Source organism: Cydia splendana, chromosome 6 (genome assembly GCF_910591565.1).
Source record: "Cydia splendana chromosome 6, ilCydSple1.2, whole genome shotgun sequence".
In the NCBI taxonomy this organism is placed as follows: Eukaryota; Metazoa; Arthropoda; class Insecta; order Lepidoptera; family Tortricidae; genus Cydia; species Cydia splendana.
Window position 1 is genome coordinate 10,957,871 of NC_085965.1, and position 21,054 is coordinate 10,978,924.

A 21,054-nucleotide genomic window follows, 5' to 3' on the forward strand; every position below is an offset into this window, starting at 1 on the left:
ATATTCCTAAGTAGGTACCTAATAGTGACCACATGTCTGGGTAAGTTTTCCTTATTATGTAACAGGTATTTAGGTATGTACTTGATAGTTAGGTACCTACATACTTATAATAATTATTAATTATAAGTAAATACCTCGTAGAATTTATTAAATACAACTTTGATAGATAGGTAGTTTACTTTTTAGTGGGTATGACGTCATACAAAAGCTGTAGGTAAATTGTTTTTTAAGCTGTTACCTATACTACTGTAATACCTACTGTATTGCGCCATACAAAAATCGTAGGTAAGTTTTATAATTTATCTTTCTGTAATCTAAGGACATAAAGTAGATAAAGCACTCGATACTCACAGCTTTCGAGATTCATCGAACAAGTTTGGTCGTCAAACGGGAACTTTTGCAGGTTCATCCAGCAATAGAGTACGGCTTGCATGCGTCTGCTGAACAACACCTCCCCGTCAGGTGCTATGGAGATCAGCACATCCTTGCTGTCCGTCCCCATGAGGCTGGAGGACTGCTCGTTGGACATGTACAGGTGGGGAACCCATACACGCTGGCGTAGGTCGTTTTCACCGATGATTCTGGTGCGCTCAGGGGAGTAAAGAGCGTAGGCAAGCCGAGCATCGGTCCATCTTAGTTGCAGGAGGAAATGCAACTTGAAGTTCTGAAAAAGATTTTTCGCTATTATATAAATATTAATAGCTGTTAATAGGTAATAGGTAGGTGTTAGTACTTCTGGGCATTTTCCGCAAATCGACAACCATCGTGCCTATTTTGCGTGAGGTATGTAGGTAGGTGTATGTAGCTCGGTATGTGTTAGGTATATATAGTCACTACCTAATACCTAGAATTATGTGGACGCAATTGTCGCACAGTATGCCTGGCTCGTTCTCGCGTTCCATATATGCGCTTAATATGTCTCTGCTAGACTGGTACCGAATATCCGGTGGAATAGCTATTTTCGAATATTTTCTGGAACTTGAATTTCTTCAAGCGCAATAAAGCTTAAAGCGCTTTAAGAAGGTAACACTGCCTATGTCAAAGTGGACAATTTTTAATTTAAGGGTGAAGTACAGGGGCTACCTATCTAGATGCGGTACATTTAACTCTGCCGTTACATAAGTACTTTAACAAAAGTCATCTGGGCTAGTGAAGTAGACACAGCGGCACTCATGTTCTAGCCGCAACAGGAACGACGACTGCAAGTATGAATAACTCGTACATAGATAGACAGACAATTGCAGTAATGATTTGTGGACTCTGGTGCTAATACGTATAATGCGCCTCCGAGGGCTGGATAGAGTAGACGTAGTATCTGGCGTGCATATACACCATATTGGTAGGCGTCACGTAGGTGAGCAGTAGCAGGCGGTCGTGTCATAGCAGCATTCGTGTGCTTGCCGCGACAGGAACGAAGACTGCGACTAGCTTATAGGTAGACAGGAAACAATCTTAGAAACGGTTTAGTGACTCTGGCGCTACATACCAAATCATGCGCCGCGCGGGCTGGATAGAGTAGACGTAGTACCTGCATGGCGTGCGTATACCACACCACATCGCGCAGTAGATGTCGCGTAGGTGAGCAGTAGCAGACGGTCGTAGCAGCATTCGTGCGATTGTCGCGGCAGGAACCTTGACTGCGACTAGCTTTGTAGGTAGACAGGAAACAATCTTAGGAACGGTTTAGAAACTCTGGCGCTACATACCAAATCATGCGCCTCCGCGGGCTGGATGAAGTAGACGTATGCGCTGGCGTGCACGTACACCACGTCGGTAGGCGTCTGGTATGTTGGCAGCAGAAGGCGGTCGTAGCGGCACTCGTGCGCTAGCCGCGACAGGAACTCTGACTGTGTGTAACTGTCGCCGTTTTCCAGCGATGGGCATTCCACCGGCGCCGGCGCCGGGCTGCAATACAAAATATCACGACCTTAGTAAGTAGCCTGGGCTGTTAAAGCAAAATAGAGAATCCCCAATGGTTGAAACCCTAAACTAAACCCTATATCCAATCCAAAGTAGGGTTCTAGATCCCAAAATGTAATATACCTACCGAGCCTACTGCATACAGATGTAGGTAGAAAAGGATATGTACCTAAGTACTGGGACAGTGACAAGCACTCGGACGTCTAAAGTTATAGTTTACTTCACATCAACGTCATAAGTTCACTGCAAAATGCATCATCTTTACCGCTTAGACTTGTGACTATGATTAAGGAAACCCCAGACGGCCTAGACCGCACATAAATGAGTAGGTACGGAAAAGCACTGTCTGTGAGACACTAAAAGGTACTTAAGTCTATGTTTCCAGTTACCCAATCGTAAGTCATTTATAAAAACAAGCACTTTAAAACCAAGTGATACATTATTCATTGTCTGGCGGGGTTAATTTTTCCACTGGAAAATTATGAGGAAATACACATTGCAGGTTCGTTGGTTCCATAATAGAAGTTGCTCAAGATGACCTATAATATTAAACTCGCAAAATATTGCAGGTACCTAATTAAAAAAATACCCTGTATGTAAAAACCGGCCAAGTGCGAGTCCGACTCGCACTTCAAAGGTTCCGTAAACGCACATATTTTTAGCATTGTTATTCCTTAACAACGTACCTAAATGTCCCACTGTCCCAATAGTTGTCACCTTCAATCTTACTTTCAAGTAATGGATGTGACAAACTATGCACTGGAATTAGGCTGTCAAACACTAAGACGTTTACCTTATACCGTTACCTTATATAGGTAAAAAATAACATTGTGTTTTTGAATTAGTTGGTAGAGCAATTCGGATTTACCTACACAGAAATCCCTGCGTGCATATTATACTTGGTGTTACTCATATTTATTTATCTAAGTACGAGTATGCTTTATCACGAATGTACACGGTTGCAGAGATTTGACTAACAAATAGATACTTAGCATTTATAATGTTACAGTAAGGTTTGCATGAACACGTTTTTCGCGCCTTAAACTTTATTATGATCATTTTAGTGTATCGCAATATTGCATTTAAAAGGGTAACGTTCATATGATCATACTTTTTCCATGTAAGTTTAATTTACAGGTGTACCGAAAACTATCCAGACTATTTGATATGGGTTCAGGTTATGAGCCCATAATTTTTCTAAACAATTTATTATCTCTAGTTAAACAATGAATTGCCATATGTTACACATCATTTATTTACAAACAAGATATATACAGTGGTATTATTACTAAAAGAAATTAATAACTAGCTTAAATCTAAAATACGCCCTTGAGGCATTGTACCAAGGATGCTGGTGGCATTTCCTTGCTGTATCGCAATGCTGATACGTTGTGCGAGGTAGCCGCCAGCTCTTCGGTCACCAGTTACGTCAACCAGACGAATTGCCATTATGTTCTCAAATCGTGTGTTCCAGTGCTGGAGTCTGTCCCAATAGTTGCCAACTTCAAACATAATTCAAAGCCTTAGAGTTGACAACGGCCTGTCAACTGTTGGAATTAGGCTGTCTAACGCTAGGCTAGGACGTTTACCTTAAGAGGATAGTCAACGACCGCTTCTCGATACAAACTTAGTCATTATTCTCCCTGGATATTGACATTATGGAAATTATTTATTTCACAATTTATTAAATATTAACCATACCTATAAGGGGTCGCATGACTTTTTCGATTTTTTGATTTTTACAAGAGAGCGAAGAGCGAAAAACATATTCCGTACAAAAAATTTAAAAGCTCCTATCTCTTAATAATAATGAAAAAAGAAACACGAGCGAGCTATCGAGATAGCTGTGAAAAATACATCAAAATGCGTAAAAATCATTTTCTACAATGTTAATATCTGGAGAGGGAAATGGGGACTACGTTTGTATGGAAAAGCTGTCGTCCCCTTTCACCTGAAAGTGAGGCCGTCTGAGCTATGTTATTTGCTAATCGGTAATTCGGTAGGTATTGGTGCCTGGCTAATATGGATTCGTGGTGCACAAGGTCGCGGTGGGAGCCGCTGACGACAAAAATGCTAATATTTACTTTGGCTGATAACATTATGAACCAATTCGCTAAGATTTGCTTTAAGATTAAGCCTAAGCCGCCCGCTACGTACACATTAGAGAGGTAGTGTGCTGTACTTACACCATTGTACAAACTTACCTTCCCGGTTTTACAAGCTCATATTTAATTTGTATTGTATGACAATTAAGTAGGTCGCATGCGGGACATTTTTTACCAGCTTTAGTGGTTGAATTAGCTGTTGGTTAAAATCTTATAATTTAATCGCATTAAGTATAGCGAAGACAATATAAATGATGTCCTTGTACAACACATAATTCTTTCAAATATCCCATTCAATTCAATTCAATTGATCCAGATGAATATAACAATAAATTCTTATGGCGACCCAAATACTTTACCTACTGAACACAGTACCTTATTTTTCTTCATTTGGTCAGAAATTACATTTTCTTTACACCACGCGGGCACAGGGATATCTTACTACCGTTCAAAGTAGGTAATATGTAATTCACATCACATGACATGTAGGTACTTATATCATTAAAGCAAAAGCCATTTCAAATAAATAATATGATTAAGTTTTTCGCTAAGAGAGATTCAGAACAAATATAATTGTGTTGTACACGGTATACTTAGTTGCGTCATTATAATAACTCTATCGTACTTATTTAGTGTCTACGTTGTATTATTTATTCAAGACAACTGACGCATAATTTTATTTGCATTATGAACCACTAATACATATGACTAATTAATGTTATGTAAGCAGCAACATTAGGCTACCTTCTTGATCTCTTAAAATACCTCAGACCAAAGATCCTGAAATTAAATGAAACATGTATTCAATTCGTATTAATAAACCTTTAACGCAAAGCAAAGAAAAGATAAGGCTCGCGCTGAAAGTTTTAAGTTCAGTTTAAAGAACACCATTGTTTGCGGTCGCGTCGGCAAATACCACCACAAAGAGGTTTAATCATATCTGGGTAGAAGATTAAACTCATACATAATATATTAGAAATAGTGTTTGGATTGGGATTGCTAAACCAGGGTTTATGCGAGGTTATCTAGTTTGTTTAGCTCCAGCTACTCGCTGTGGAGGTAGATGGACTAACCGACAAAGGCCATTATATAGGTACTTAAGTAAAAGTAACGTGAGTGTCACGGAGAAACAACCAACTTAACTGGGAACTTTAAGTACCTACGTAAAAGCTCCGTACGTAGATATATAGATACTACAGATAAAAGTTTAAGTTTAAGCTGGTTAGAAACAATAGTTATTTGTTTTACAAGGGGGCAAAGTTGTTGTTTAACCGCTCGTGCTAATATTGATACCCGAGCAAGCGAAAGATTCCATAATTGAACCACGAGCGTAGCGTGGCGAAGGTTAAACAAAATTTGCCCCCTAGTGAAACACAAAATTTTTCACCACACCAACCCGAAGCAAATATTAAATGTAAAATATCAAACAAAATCATACCAAATCAAATTCCAATGAATGTTATTAAATATTTATCATCCAAAATCATCATTTAAAAGTCAATTAATTCTACCAGCAAACAACTGAAAATTTGCATTTGATTACTTTGCCTCACATGTGAATTACTAATAGCAAAGTGCAACTTTGCTATCCGTTTTTGAAGTGCAAAGTAAGCCTTTCCGAGCTGGTGTGGTGAAAAAATAAAAACTTCTGTAGCCGCGGTAATGGGGGTTTAAATAGTAATCATAACAAGCTGTAAATGACTAATGGTTACAAATCAACAAGTACGTAAAAAAAAGCACCACGTTATTACAGATAATTGCCAAAATAATTACATGTTTCTGTAAACAATTCAGAAAACTTAATGTGTCACGCTGTCACGTGCTTTTGTTGGTCAGAGGTAGGTAGGTAAGTTTCAGTACCTACCACTAAATTACCTTGTCGCTAAGACCTCCAATACATAATTATAATGGGGAGCATTCCGGAAACCAATTTATATTTTTATTAAATTATTATCAATGCTAAATTAAAGTTAGCTAGGGGTAATAATCATGTGATATAGGAAGCTTTCTTTTTTGCATGAAGACATGCACTTCGCTTAAAATTGAAGTGAAATTTAACCTCGCACTTAGATTATTAATATTAGACATTAACTAATTATAAATAAAGATTCCAAAATGGAAAATAAATACTTTGGCAAAAGTTCTGACAGAAAAGGAACGGTGGACTCAAATTATATACACCGTGACAGCTCATATATGTTGTTGTTATGTTAATAAATAATTTAAGCTATATTCTGATTATATTCATGGGTTGTACACTTTGAGTAACACGTACCTATCGTACAACCCTATTAGATACTGAATGCATGTTCTCTAGGATGCTCCGAATTTACATAGATAGGTAAACGACAGAAAATTCGGCGTGCCCTTCCTTCAATAAATCAACCACGGATAACGTTGGTGTTTGGCAGAGATAGCTAGGTTATCTTTCCGCTCCTATAAACCATGGTTATCATAAATATTGGTACTGTCGGCACGATTAATTACCTACGCAGCCTCCGTTCTTCGGAGCACCTTGACACTATTCAATATCATAGAGCCACACATTGAACATGTGTTTAGTCCTAAAGATTTTGCATAACGATTCTGAGATCGGTTTATTATATGCAATGACAAAGCCTGTCACGCTAAAACTGTCCTACAAAATCTTGTATTAATTAGGTACATTTTCTACTGAGTTGTGCGCACCGAATATTCTAGTAGGTAAGGTACGTATTATTAAGTTTTTGTAACTCAGTGGCAAAAGGTCATACTCGATATTCACAATTGGTCGTGTACAGTTAGAGTTAAATTTAGCCAAGAATATCACAACTCAAATAAAGTTTACTTATCGCTAATAAGCGATAATATGGATGATCCACAACACAACCAACACCGCAACGGCAGTCACGCACGACTACACGCAGACAAACTAATTAAGAGTTGCTATTATAAATAAGTTTCAGGACATGTCTATTGAGTAATTATCGGTAACTAAACAGAGTACTAATTCAGTATCCACGATAATCGTGAGAATCTTACGATTAAGAACTCTGATACGATACGATATACATAATTAAGTAGGTATGCGGCTGAAATATAGTTTGTCAAAGGACTATCTCATTTCAATCATAGACAGAGAGAATCATACTATCTTTGTCTTACACTGGTACAGCACCCAAAAGAAAAGGATGAGTATAATTTTCCTGGTTCTTACTGACCGACAAATTGGTTTGACCAACTATATATAGGTAGGTACCTAAATCGACTAGTCCTCATAGATCCCATCAAATATTCACCAAATTTACCACGGCCAAGCCAAGGCTTAGGGAAAATGCACAATACATAAGACAAAGTAAGGCAGATCAAGGCAGAAATATTTTAGTCGGTTGAGTCTCGTAATTATATACAACCCTCAATTTTAATATCGCTTATAAAGCTTTGAATATCGGTCTTGCAATACGTCAACATGCAATTACCTAACATTAAAACAAAACAAAAGTTGAAGATCGGTGTGCAGCGACAAATTCGTATATTTTATTTATTTACCTCCTCTGCAAGGTCTTAAGGATGTATGGTGAGGAAATCGGTTTGGAAATGAAGTGTTAAGTTAGTTAAACATTCATGTAAATCATGTATATCCAGGGAAACGACTGTGATAATTGAACGTTGACGAATAAAAATGGACTTTATTAAAATGACATAAAGTGCGAGTTAGGTAGATTTAAATTTGATCTACGTTATGTTTAAAGGTCGATGAAACGGGGGTTCTCTCTCTTCATTTATTGAGTGCATCGAATGTGCTAGCCAGTATATTGAGGTCCAGGTGACGTAGTTAACAGCATACACTTAACCATTTTATTCGACATATAATGAGATTACATTCGGATTGCAGTAAGTAGGTATCTTGGGCGATGGCGAGGCAGCTTTGTTATTGCCTATTGGAGTGAGAGATGTGTTTAATTTCAACTAAAGCATTATCTCTGGGGCTTGTGCTAAAGATGTGTAGATGTAGAACGCTTAAATCTGGTCTAAGATTTGGGTCACCACGTGAAACTAGGTAGGGCACAACGGAATACCAATTATCTTTGCTATATTTGGGGCAGCCCTACGGGGTACAAACTTAGCGTGCTATAATAGCACTACTATTTAATTAGGTGGTGAACTTTTGCTTAACCTCGTAAGTCCTGTATTTTTCCGACAGCAGTAGTCATATCTGCCGGCTGTACTATACCAAGTACAAACATGTACAAACCAAGAATAGTCCTTCTGACCGAAACAAAAAGATGTCGATTTTAGAGATTTTTTGAAGTGAGGTTTTAATTTCAGTATTTTTTATGGTATGTTTATTATGTATAGCACCTCTTTAAGAAGGAAGTTATTGAAAATATTTTGTACTTGTGTGAGTACATTGGGTTTTTACACAGTATAATAAAAAAAGTTGAAGGATTTATTTAATAGTAAAATTAAATCATATATTTTCTCTAAACATCACTAAAGTAAAAATTTTACTTTATTACAACATAACTAATCATCTACTTATAAAAAGGTGAATAAAAAAACCTCTTTTCATTATTTTAATACCATACTACATCCACGGAGGTTGGATTTGGGTGTTCAAAACCTGGACTAGATCTCCAGACCTATCCCTGGTACTTTGCCCACGTCGCGCCCTTGTGCACTTGTGCTTTTACCACGGTTACGCCCACCTCATTGACCACGAGCACTTTGAAATCGATGACTAGATACACATCCGCGTACTACAAACTTCTATTTCTCCATCTTCGTATTCCGAAAACGAAGAAAAGTCCCTATTTGATTCTAGGTCGGGTTCAGATAATAATAATAATATAATAATAATAAATCTTTATTTCCAAAAATACAAATTACAGAGTGAGGCAGAGGTCTCCGCACTAGGCTTCGCCTGTATCGCGGGGTACCAGGATTACATTAAACAACAGAATTATTGTTACAAACAAAGTCCAGCTTATGGAAGATATAAACATATCTTCATTATCCGAGTCCTTGAAGTCATAGTTATTGAAAAATTGTGATATTTGCTTTTCATCAAACGCTAGAATAAGAAAAAAATACTTGTAAGTTAGACCGAACGTACTACCGTAAGTACAAATTATTTTTATCAATCACAAACCTCCTTAAATATACAGGTTTCTTTGAAATATTGTTTATTTTACAATATTTATAATTTAAATATACTAATACTTTCGTATGACAACAGAAAAAATAAGTGATTACTTGGATATAAACCGATTATCTTACCTCGTGCTGGCCAGCGACCTGACTGTGTGGCCATCTTGCGAAAAAGTGACACTGACACTGACAGTTGACTTTACCTGTCTAACGTGGCGAAATTGACCATAGAATATAGAATGAGAATGACCGTGTCAGTGTTGCCGTTGTAAAAAAACTACCCGGTAAATAGGGAATGAAAAAATTGTACTTGAGGAAGTACATTAGGCAGTTACGCCATCTATGTAGTTAAAATATCAGGTCTGAAGTGCTATCCTTAATTTGTACTTGTACAAGTACGCGGGGACTTAGGAGGTTAAAGTTGCCAGAAGAATATATACCTACCTATCTCATATCTCAGCACCACTTTAATGCTGGAGTTTTGCTAAAGCAAATAGAGTACCGTGTACGCTCAACATACGATCAGCAAAAGCTTAGAAACGTGCCAGTAAAAATGGTCAAATAATAATAAATAATTTACTAATAATCCTGGCCAAAAATAAATACTTAAATCATGCATCATTTAAGGGTTTAATGTAAAAACTAACGGATCTTGAGGTTAAGTTATACTGGTAGTAGGTATAATAAGCGTATATGTTAATACAGGAGAACGTTTTGTGAATTACATAGCTTGGCATAGTGCGCGCATCTATCTGCATCAGAATGGCCGCCACGACCGCCTGTCAATATTGCCACAATATTGTCCCCCGATCGACAAGCCTAATGATGCAGTTACTTCATAGTCATCACAACAATATCTAATAACCGTCAGCCACTATCATTGAAATTAGTCAAGTTTAGTGTTGAATATTCATACTTACTAATACCTAGTTATTTTTCCGTCCTCGTGGTAATTGCGAATTTTTGTTTCTAGGATTTAGATTTTAATGGGTTTTTAAAATGATTTCGCAAAACATTTATAGCATTTTTCTTTTGGTATCTCGACCAAAAACTGCAAGGCAAACTGTAAAGACAGGAGTGACTTCAATAGATATTACACATTAAATATTTAAAACAAGTACCTTTAGTGTAATAAAGGTAGTGGACCCCGCAATAATTCCTCAGCCAGAAAAAGCTTTACAGTATAATAAAGTATCAATAAATAAAAAGTATCGTATACATTTCCAAAGAATAATAATGAATAGGATTTAAGTAAATACCTAAAGTCTTAAATCGTTAATATCTTTTTACGGAAAAATGCTCCGTTTAAACTTTCTTCTCCGAACATATTCATGTAACGTATTGCAACAATATATGAAATATCAAAAAACATATCCCCGCAGAAATACCAATATTAACAAAATATAATTTTTTGGCGTGTCTTGGAACGGAAAATTGCTCAATCTATTTTTTTCACTGGAATGCCATTTTATTGCCGATTTATACCTACAAATTGAAAATCTAAGAAAGTTACCATGTAACTATACTTTTTTCAGAAATTGCCTTTTTACTCGCTGTGGAAAATTTCTCTATCCATTTTATTTACTGAATTAAGTTCACACAGTTTTCTTTCCATTCAACTATAAAAACATCCAAAAAAATAACGAGCGTATTAAAAACTAAACATATCGGGAGCAGTGTATAGGAAGCGGGGTGTACAATGGATGATATTTCTTTTGGATATTTTGGATTTAAGTATATACGTGACTACTTAGTATATATTTAAAAAGAAATCAGGCTGAGAAATTTTCCACTCTCAGTTTTTGATAGTTCTAAAATACATAAACTTGGGAATGCATTTTTTTTTGGATTTTCTTACCCACTACGCCAAATTATATTCTAAGATCATATAAGAAGGAAAAAATGGCAGAGCAATTTTCCGATGAAAATGAGCGTCAAAAAAGGAATTATCATAAAAAAAATCTTCTCATGTTTGACAAAAGTTTAAGATTTTTTTCTAGTATCACATACTGATACAAATAACTTATTTGGTAAAATAATTTTGGACGGAGGAATTACTCGGTTCAATATATAAACAAATTTTGTATTGCTACGTATAAATACCTAACTTAGGAGTGTTTTTTTTTGGATATTTATATGTTAGTTTCGGCTCATACTATACAATAACCAAGCTAAATTTCATCGACTGAGAAATTAATGCATGGGTCTCCATACAACAACTTGCTTCATTTACTACACTACTTGGTATAATGATTATGTCCCAAGAAATCATTTTCTCAAAACGCAGTGGTGTATGTTCTGGTAGGCGACGATGCGTCTAATTAATTAACTGAACAAGATTAATGTCATTGTGTCACTATGCCTTAAGTGGCATTGAACAAATTACACGCTCACTGCGTATTTACCCTGCCAATTTTATGGGAAACTTTCGAAACAAGCATGTAGTTTTAACCGACTTCATTAACAACTGATTTTATTGTCAATCTCAATGTCAATTAAGCCGTTAATTTCATAAACTTGTAATTGATTCGAACGTTCCATTTTAAAACCAGAGGCATTAAGTGCCATTTTTATAAGAAGATAAAATAGCGACGCGAGATTATAAAATTAGTTAGTATAAGGTTCTCAAGGTCCCATTTTTCGGTTTTTCGCTTGTTATATATCTGAAACTATGCGTCCTACAAGTTTTATACAGTCGAGTTTTTCGAGATATCCGCTCTTGAAAGTGTGATTTTGCATTAATTTTTCTTCAATAATATGCCAGATGAGGGGAACCCTATTCACGGTGCTCACGAGGAACCCGAAGGATACACTGTTAACGAGATTTTAACAGTGTATTCCTGATCATATTTAAAGACTGAAATGTCCTATAAACTTCTCTGGAATTCGCTGGAGGCCAAAATAAGGGAAAAAAATGAGTGTATGTCAATTACGCCATTTAAACAATTTTTTTTTCGATATTTTTAATATTTTGTTTACACGGACACATCCATAGGCCGAGGCGATTATTGCTCCTTCTCGTGCGATATGGTAGGTACGTATAGTCTACATGATACTATATTTTTTCTCGTGCTACGATAATCGTATGGTCGAGGCGAGAAACTCGCACCATATAAAAGGGCCAACTCTGAAACTAGACGAATTCCAGGAAAGTTTATAGGATATTTTAGTCTTTAAATATGATCAGGAATATATTGTTAAAATCTTTGAGGTTCCTCGTGAGCACCGTACCGTAAATATATATTATTGAAGAAAATTTAATACAAAATTACAGACTTTCAAGAGCGGATATCTCGAAAACTATACGAGATATTGAAAAACTTGACTGAATAAAACTTGTAGCAAATTTAATCAGCTTTTATTGTGTACAATGGTCATACAAATACAAATAGTTTATTTCCAAAAAAAACATAAGAACATTTACAGTTTATACTGACCCCCACACTAGGCATAAGCCTGTCCCGTGAGGGAAAACATACGATTTACTTAAAGGTAGGTATTACATAAGCGGCTATTGCACTATTGTTGAACAGAAAAATAAAAGTAGAATAAGGAAATTAATTTATTAAATTATTTATTTTAATCATGTTTCTTATGACGCATTGTTTCCGAGATATAAGCGAAAAACCGAAAAATAGTACCTTCAAACCCTCCGGCTGCGGACTTTTGATAAGTCAAAAATTGTGTTCCAAGCATTCGTTGCCTGGTCTAATTTTGAGTTATTTCTTGTTATCATCAGCGAATTTTTTGTTACAATTTGCCGCCCCTAATATCTCGCCGCCCTAGGCCCGGGCCTAATACGGTGCCTTAGGGCAAATCCGCCACTGGACACGATCTTATTCGCAGTACAATAAGAGCGCGTCGCATATTTTTGCGGCCTTCATTGTGTAACATATTATTGCTGGTGACTGTACCTAGATGTGGTTGGGGAAGTAATGAATAGATTTGGTGGCATTAATTGCGATCCTGCAGCCTTCGGCGCGGTCGGTGTGATGTCATGTCATGTGACTTTGGCGCATGCGCCCGAGGGCTCGCGGTGTTGCAAGTGATAGCACGTTACGATTCGCGCGGTACGTTTCGTCAACCAAAGGCAGGACTATGCATCGTTGATACTTCCAACCATAAGGAGAATTTTTATATTAAAGGAAATATTTAACACAAATACACCGGCAAGACTCGAACTTGCAACCATTGGAAATCAGTTGATTTGATCAGAAATGAAATTGGCGTCAATCTCTAATTTTAGATTTATGGTGATATTAGAGCCCTCTGAATTAAAAAAATGCCCCAGACCGAAAATACTGGCCTCACAAATTGGTATTCTTGCGTCCGCACCTCATTTTATCGGTAATATTGGTCATTATCGGCGGTTAAATTCGGCGAGCCAAATTGGTATTTGCGTCCGCACCTCCAGGGGGGCGATTTTTGAATTTCGATCACTCGATTTTGTCACTCGAAAATCGGTGGAAAACGGCGAAATGCTAATTTTTCAAATACGAGCGATAGACCTTGGGAATCTAGTGGTATTGACCACTCGTTTTCAATTCTATTAGTAGAATTTAAATGACTAGTAGTGGAGATATTATTGAACGAAATACGCGAAATCGAGCGGTCGAAATTCAAAAATCGGCCCCCTGTTTCGATCGGGCAATTGAATCAGATTGGCGAAAAATTTACTAATCTGGATACGCCTTTAATATTAAAAATTGTAGTCGCTAACACAAAAAAATTATAGGGAGAATTTTCAAAAATAGATTTTGTTTCCTACTATAGGTATAAATTAGCACCTTTAGTGACGGCGTCATTTCATTACGAAGAGTCGAATAGGCTCTCTATCAGTTCAATCACTTGTGTTGGTACCACCTAATGTAAAATTAATCCCGCGGGCTCCTTCAGCGTCATAAATCACGTAATAGATACATAAAATGTACAAATGGCGGACTTAATACCAAATAAGATTCCCTACTTATCAACCAAATTAAGGGCTAACTAAACATAGTTGTTAAATAAGGTGCTAAGAAATAATGGAAAAATATCCATTTAGAACATTAATTACCATATACTTAAATGATATTGATATTTGAAAGCACGACACAAAAGCGTTTGGCGTTAGCGAGTCACATGCACCTTACGTGACCGTGCTCCGACCTACCACCTGTGTGATTTGGTTAAGGCTAGGTGGTATAATAGCCCATAATTACTGGTATTAGAAAACGTATCGACATTGCTTTAATAGGTAAGCTTACTTGGTAGGGGGGTTACAACAACGTGTGCAAACACTGCCTAGATTATAATACGCTTAAATGTAGAGAAAACATGTGACTTTGTACGGATATTTCAATATAAAGTGTTCCATTTTCATTACCCTTGTATGTATTACTTACATAGGCATAAACCATTTACCTAATACATATTTTATGCTTGCTAATATTGTTAATAATGTGGTGGTAAAATTACACGTATAAAACTACTACAATAACGCTGTAGAGAGTGTAGAGCTAAAGAACAGTCAGGTATTTTAAATCTTTACCTAGATATTAAAAGCTAGTCTGATGACCAAGTCGGGTTGGCCGAAGAAACTTCAACTTTGTAATGAAATACTGCTACCAAATCTACTTATAGTTTGAGCTTTAAGGCCTGCGCAAACCGGCGGAGCGCAGCGCAAATCACCGAGTAGGATTTACGTCGCGCAGCGCACACCGCGGCGAGGTAAAATCCCCCGCGATACCGCGAGCGCCCGCCAGCCCGGCGCTGGCGGCCGCGCCAGCGCACCAGGGAGCACTTCGGCGCAGGCCGGGGGATGCCGCGGCATGCCGCCGCGTGTACTCTATCACAAGGGATTAGTGACTAGTGTGCACGAGTTCTCCCTCGTCGTCTCGGCGCTACCCCGGCGCACTCGGGAAGCCTCGGCGCATGCCGGGGGATGCCGCGGCATGCCGGCGCCTACCGCCGCGGTATCCTCTAACGTGTTCCTCGATGCCGTGGAGTAACAATCCTCCGTGATGCTCCGAGGTCGGTGTCAAAGCATTTAAATTTATACCTGAAGGTAATTGAAATAGGGAAGAAAATACATTGATAATTTTAAAGTGATCTGCGCTGCGCTCCGCCGGTTTGCGCAGGCCTTTACCCTCACTAAAACTTTAAATCAATCCTAAAGGAGGACAGTCGGCAACGAAAACGTGATCAAAACATATTTTACTTGCCTAATACAATGGAGAATACAACAGCCAAATTATTAGATTATTTATCTATATACATGGACTCTTCATCATTGTAGAATTCCCTGAATAATAATGATATTAATGATACATTGTCGAGAGCGCCGGCTACAATAAGCTTTTACGGGACTCCCCTATTATTACGTTTAGTTTGTTGAATCAAGTAATTCACCGCTTCACTTATTTTTCTAAAATTTCCTCTACTAACAAAGGCCTAAAAATATAGGACCTTCCATTCCATTGTATTTTGAATCTTTCTCAGACAAGTCAAAATTGTATTTGTATTGGTAGATAGGAAGTCCTTAAACAAAGTTAATGATATAGGTGTTGTAGTAGGTAGTCAGTGAGCGGTCTTCTTATCGCCGCTTTAGTTAGTTCCGATAAGGAAATACAGGGAAGTTCCTAGCACTAATCACTCCGTTAGGTAGGTCATAAAACTCATGCACAGTAGGTATAACTTGACCACGCGATCCGTAACAACCGTGTGTAACCAGAGATCACTTTTAAGCCCACAGACTGAGTAGGTAACTGAATTCAGCGTTTGGAATTGGAACAGCCCAAGCATTAATCTTGAAGCATTGAAGAGCATGTCCGGATCTTGCGGCGGTCGCTAATATGCGGTCACGGCGAATTAGCAGACCGTGTCGTACCACACAAGCGGGGGTTTTTATCAGGACGGATAATTGCTGAAAAATCGGATTATGGCTTTACTTACGTAAAAATGATGTTAGTCGCAGCTAGACTAGCCCTTGCGCGCTTTACTACTTGGTAAATCTTCGTTTGCTACGAATAGGTATTTAGTAGACTAAACTAACTGAACTATAGTTCGATACGGCGATACCAATATCATTGATATTTAAATAAATAGTTATATTTCAAAGACCCAAAATTTAATCGAAAGAGCGAGCGAAGCGAACGAAGTTCTTACATTCGACTTGGGACACGCGGCTGGCTAGGGGCACGTCCCGGCATTTCGATGTTTTTAAGCTGACCTATCAGAGGATAGTTTGATACTCAAGAACTTAAGTAAATTTGTTCTAATTTAAATGAAATTGGGTAAACGTGTAGTTGAGGGCATTATATTTTAGTCATTAAATTATGAGCAGGCTCGATCATGGTGTTATTGAGCTAGAAGAGCTTAGAAGGCTAAAAAGCTATTTGTGAGGGGTCTTGCTATTCTGGTCATCTTTTTGCAAGAAAGTATGGTCGAGTTTGGTATCAAATGAAAGTGCTCGGCTTGCACTTTTATAATATCGTTTTTAAATTTACCATTTTGAAATAATTAGCAAGATAAAAATAAACATAATATAGGTATTTGACAGGAAATATTTCGGCTTACCACAGATACAGTATCAGTTAATGGCTCTACAGACCTTGTAATATATCCACGCGATTTTTGATCCATTGCAGCCTATAGTGGGACATAAAATAGTAGAAATTAAATAAAATGGAACTCTAAAATTTCCATACTATATCGGTCGGTCAAACAAGTTTGTCAGTAGAAAAAGGCGCGATATTCAAATTTTCTATAGGACGATAACCCTTCGCGCCTAAATTTTTTAGCCGCTTTTTTCTACTGACGGAAATGGCTTGACAGACTATAAATTGTTGCCATGTGTAAACATTTTACGTCAAAAATGTGACAGCGACGTAGAAAGTGGCGCCCTCATTTATTAACCGACTTCCAAATCTCAAACGGAGGAGATTCGATTGTGATGTTTTTAAATGTTTTTTCCTCCATATCTCCGTCATTACTGGACCGATTTAGAAAATTATTTTTTTGATTGTATGTATATGCATACAGTTTGGTCCCGTTTTTGTCAAAACCCAGTTCTGATGATGGGATCCATGAGGAATCGAGGGAACTCCTCAAATCTTAAAGGCATACATTAGGGCTTCCAATACCGGGATCCCGGGATCCCGAAATACCGGGATCCCGTCTGTTTAAACAGATTTTTCAATACCGGTATTTTTTTAATGAAATACCGGGATCCCGGTATTTTCAAAAACAAGGAAAATGTGCCTATTATAACGTTTAAAATCTATTAAAATGGTCAAATTCGGCTGTATCAAGAAAATAACTTGCCAATTTAATTAAAGAAGATCATTTAATTGAAACAAAAGAGAAATATTTGGTGATGAATTCTGATGTTCAGGATATATTAAGGAGCTACCCCACGCGAATGACCTTCGATCTGAATCCCTTAGTTTTCTATTTTTTTTCTTTGTAGCTTATTATATTAACAACAACAGCTTGAAGCAATATATAGTGCAAAACGTAATTCAAGACCAAAAAAAGTAAGAAAATGTTGCCACTTTTTACTAGCGCGTCTTGTATTTATGCAAAAATAAGTATATAAAAGTACTTTTTTAAACCGCAGGAGTAATATTACTAATAAATAAATTATCTTAGCGTGATTATTTATCAAAAGGAATTTACTATTTTACAAACAAATGATTGCAGTGGCAACATTGTCTTACTTTTTTTGGTCTTGAATAACGTTTTGCAGTTTAGTATCCTCTATATTTACTTCAAAGTTCATTGCCTTCGAGATATTTGGCATCAAAGTTGAACAATTTTAGGCTAAAAACTGGTTTTCTGGCCATAACTTTTGTGTTAATTAGTTTAAAATGAAAACCCTGGACACGTTTCTCGAGACGTCAAAGACGAACCCAAATATTTAGATTACGTACATGTAATTGTAAGATTCTTCACTGCAAACTAGATACGAAAAAAGTGGTTTTTTTTTAGAAATAATAGGAGATTCGATTCAAAACTTTTCAAAAATGTCGGGTAGCCCCTTAATATAATTAGTTCTTAAAATTTTATCAAAAAGTGGAAAGAAATTAACTGTAATGGCATACGAATTTTTGGTGCCAAAGAATATTTATTGGCTGATTATTAGGTTGAACTAAAAATGTGACTTGTGAAGTCAACAAGGCGGATAAAATGATTGCCAACCTGGAGGGTTCACATAATTATTGCAGATGGCGATTATTGTTTAATAGCCTAAGCTAAGGACATACATATCTGGTGTAAAAGTGAGCCTTAAAAAAAAACTCAATTTTGTTAAGCCATTCATAGTCAATACCGGGATCCCGGGATCCCGGTATTGATGAAGACAGTTTCGGTATTAATACCGGTATTGAAAGAAGTCCCGTAGTTGGAAGCCCTAGCATACATATAGTGATTTGTGTGTTATGTGTTTTATCAACAAATCAAGCATATACATTCAAAAAAGTGACATTTGATGAAGTGGAACTGCTGATGATGATCAGAACAGAAGTCTTCAATGACTACACGTTTGGCGATTTCGAATTTCGATTTTGACGGAGCTGGCCCTGGAGCCAGACCTGACCCGGATCCGGGCTCAACCCGGACCCGGACTTGGACCTGGACTTGGACTTGGACCAAGACCTAGACCTCGACCTGGACCTGGTCCGGGACCCGGAACTGGACCCGGATCCGGACTCGGACCTTGACCCGGAAAACCACTGATACCTAAGCTAAATAAACCACTATGATTACCTACCATAAAATGTAGGTAAGTATAAAGTATAATGATGCCAAACTTACTAGCCCCTCCCGCTCAAACCCCCGTACACCGCACCGCACGCGCCGTTAAGTGGGTTAGGTTAGGTTTGAACTGCGATCCTCACAGAACCGAAAAAAAGTGGGTTAGGTTAGGTTAGAACCGCGAGCCTTACAGAAACGAAATGCTACTAGAAAAGTGGTTTTGGTTAGGTTCCAACTGCAATCCTTACAGAACCGAACTGCTATCAGAGAAGTGGGTTCGTGAGGCTAAAACTGCGACCCTTATAGAAACGAAATACTAGAAAAGTGGGTAGTATTACCTCCTTTTCTACATAGTGCACCATCTATGTACAATAATCTTTCACCGGCCCCCATAGAATTCGGTTTTTTTTTTCTTGAAAATTATTTTCTACTATTTTATGTCGAAATATACGAGTAAGTAGGTGCAACAAAGTCAATCGCTCTATATAATTTTTGGCAAACCCCGAGTTCTCAGTTCGGGGCGAACTAATAGTTAAAATGCTCCTTATGAAGTTAAAAATGTTAAAATTAAAAAAAATTAACAAAAAAATAACGTTTAAATCTCGCGTTTTGTACAAATATTTAGTGATAAGGACGGGTCTACCGTGATATAACTTCATTATTTTTTACCTTGAATCAGACTTTTCAGCTGGGTTCTGCAACAACAGCCTAAAATATGGCGGGACACCACGCTGAACAGTGTGATGAGAGTCAAGATGACTTAGTCCTAATCCTAATACCTATAAATTGAGCCTAAGCTCAGCTCCGAGGTTTGTATATAACAGCTATTGGGTTACGTTATTCTAATATCTTGACTAAATCCACTAGAAGCTGATGAAGAAGAAAGAAGAAGCGGTTTTATCTGGTAGTTTAAAGAACCATGTGCAGCAGCCGACGTCACCGCATTGATATACCTATCATAAATTCATCATTATGATATGAAAGTTCACGGCGATAACGACCACATTCTTCATATCGCCCATAGACACCACGACGCTTAAAAACGTAATTAAGAGATTAGCTGACCTGACAAAAGATAATCTGTTGAGTCGAGTACGAGTGTACAAATTAATCCTAGGATAAGATCCCTCAAATTGTACTTATACATACGTACTAGTGCTTGTGTTACAATCTCTTCGTGAGAGAGATGAGATGTTAATTAAAATTAAATTAAATAAATTAAATATTCCTTTATTTCAGACCTGTGGCCCATAATACCTACCTATTTATATTAGGTATAAAATAGGAACCTCTACGCAATTCAGCTATGGTAGCTACTTGGGGACAAATAAGTGGAGGTTTTTAATAAACGGGTATACCTAATAAACGTTAACGTAATTTTAAATGAGTAAAATTATTAAAGTTAAGCTGGGGACGTTAAGTGGCGGTTTTAACGTGGACACGACATAAAACCTAAGATGTTGTAACGAACAATCTCGTAGGGTATTATGTATTGGTATGATACCCATTCTGTTTTAACGAAAGACTATTATAAGTATCTGACGGCGGTTGTTGCGAGTGGCTATCTACAGGATGTCGCGTTCAGTACCGATCAAACGACGACCAGTGATAGATGACCTTAGAGCTGCCGGTGCCAATTTGAATTGACTCACATGGTCAGCGAAATAGTTTCGGAGAAATCATGATCAAAGTTTGGCTCATACAATAGATAACCATCAGAATAATGTTCAGTCAAATCTGGTTAATTATATAGATGACCATTATGATATAAAGGCATATTCGACGCGCTCATACTTTCTATTCTTTCTAATCATGTTACAAAAGTATCGTTGGCACGTTTCAGTAAGAACATATCATCTATGATTTCTCTAAAACCATTAATTTTCGCTGAATATGGGTCATATCGGTAGCTCTAAAGGTCTTTCATTAGTTTTCATTTGTTTCAAACTGAAAGCAAGTGTATAATTAACTCGATGATATTGTAAACAGTGAATAATAAAGTGACGTTATGTTATCAATGATTATGATAATGAAATTGGCGGTATCACACCTACATAGTACTTTTATTACACAATCTGGTGGTTTGATGGCCAAAATACCGTTAAAACTAGGAAATTGTTTTATGAAATATTTTGATTTGTATTTTTCGCTGTTGATTAAGTAT

At 37.2% G+C, this 21,054-nt stretch overlaps 1 protein-coding gene across 2 annotated transcripts in view; it reads right to left on the reverse strand.

The window, feature by feature from the left end:
* The window catches only part of LOC134791403 (pH-sensitive chloride channel 2-like), a 33,443-nt gene that overhangs the window by 7,263 nt on the left and 5,126 nt on the right, over positions 1-21,054 (reverse strand). For both annotated transcript variants that reach the window (XM_063762420.1, XM_063762421.1), the window contains exons 2-3: positions 1,707-1,905; positions 352-664 (exon numbers count right to left, since the gene is read on the reverse strand). In XM_063762420.1, the coding sequence (XP_063618490.1) occupies positions 352-664; positions 1,707-1,905 (512 nt within the window). The remainder of the gene's footprint in view (positions 1-351; positions 665-1,706; positions 1,906-21,054) is intronic.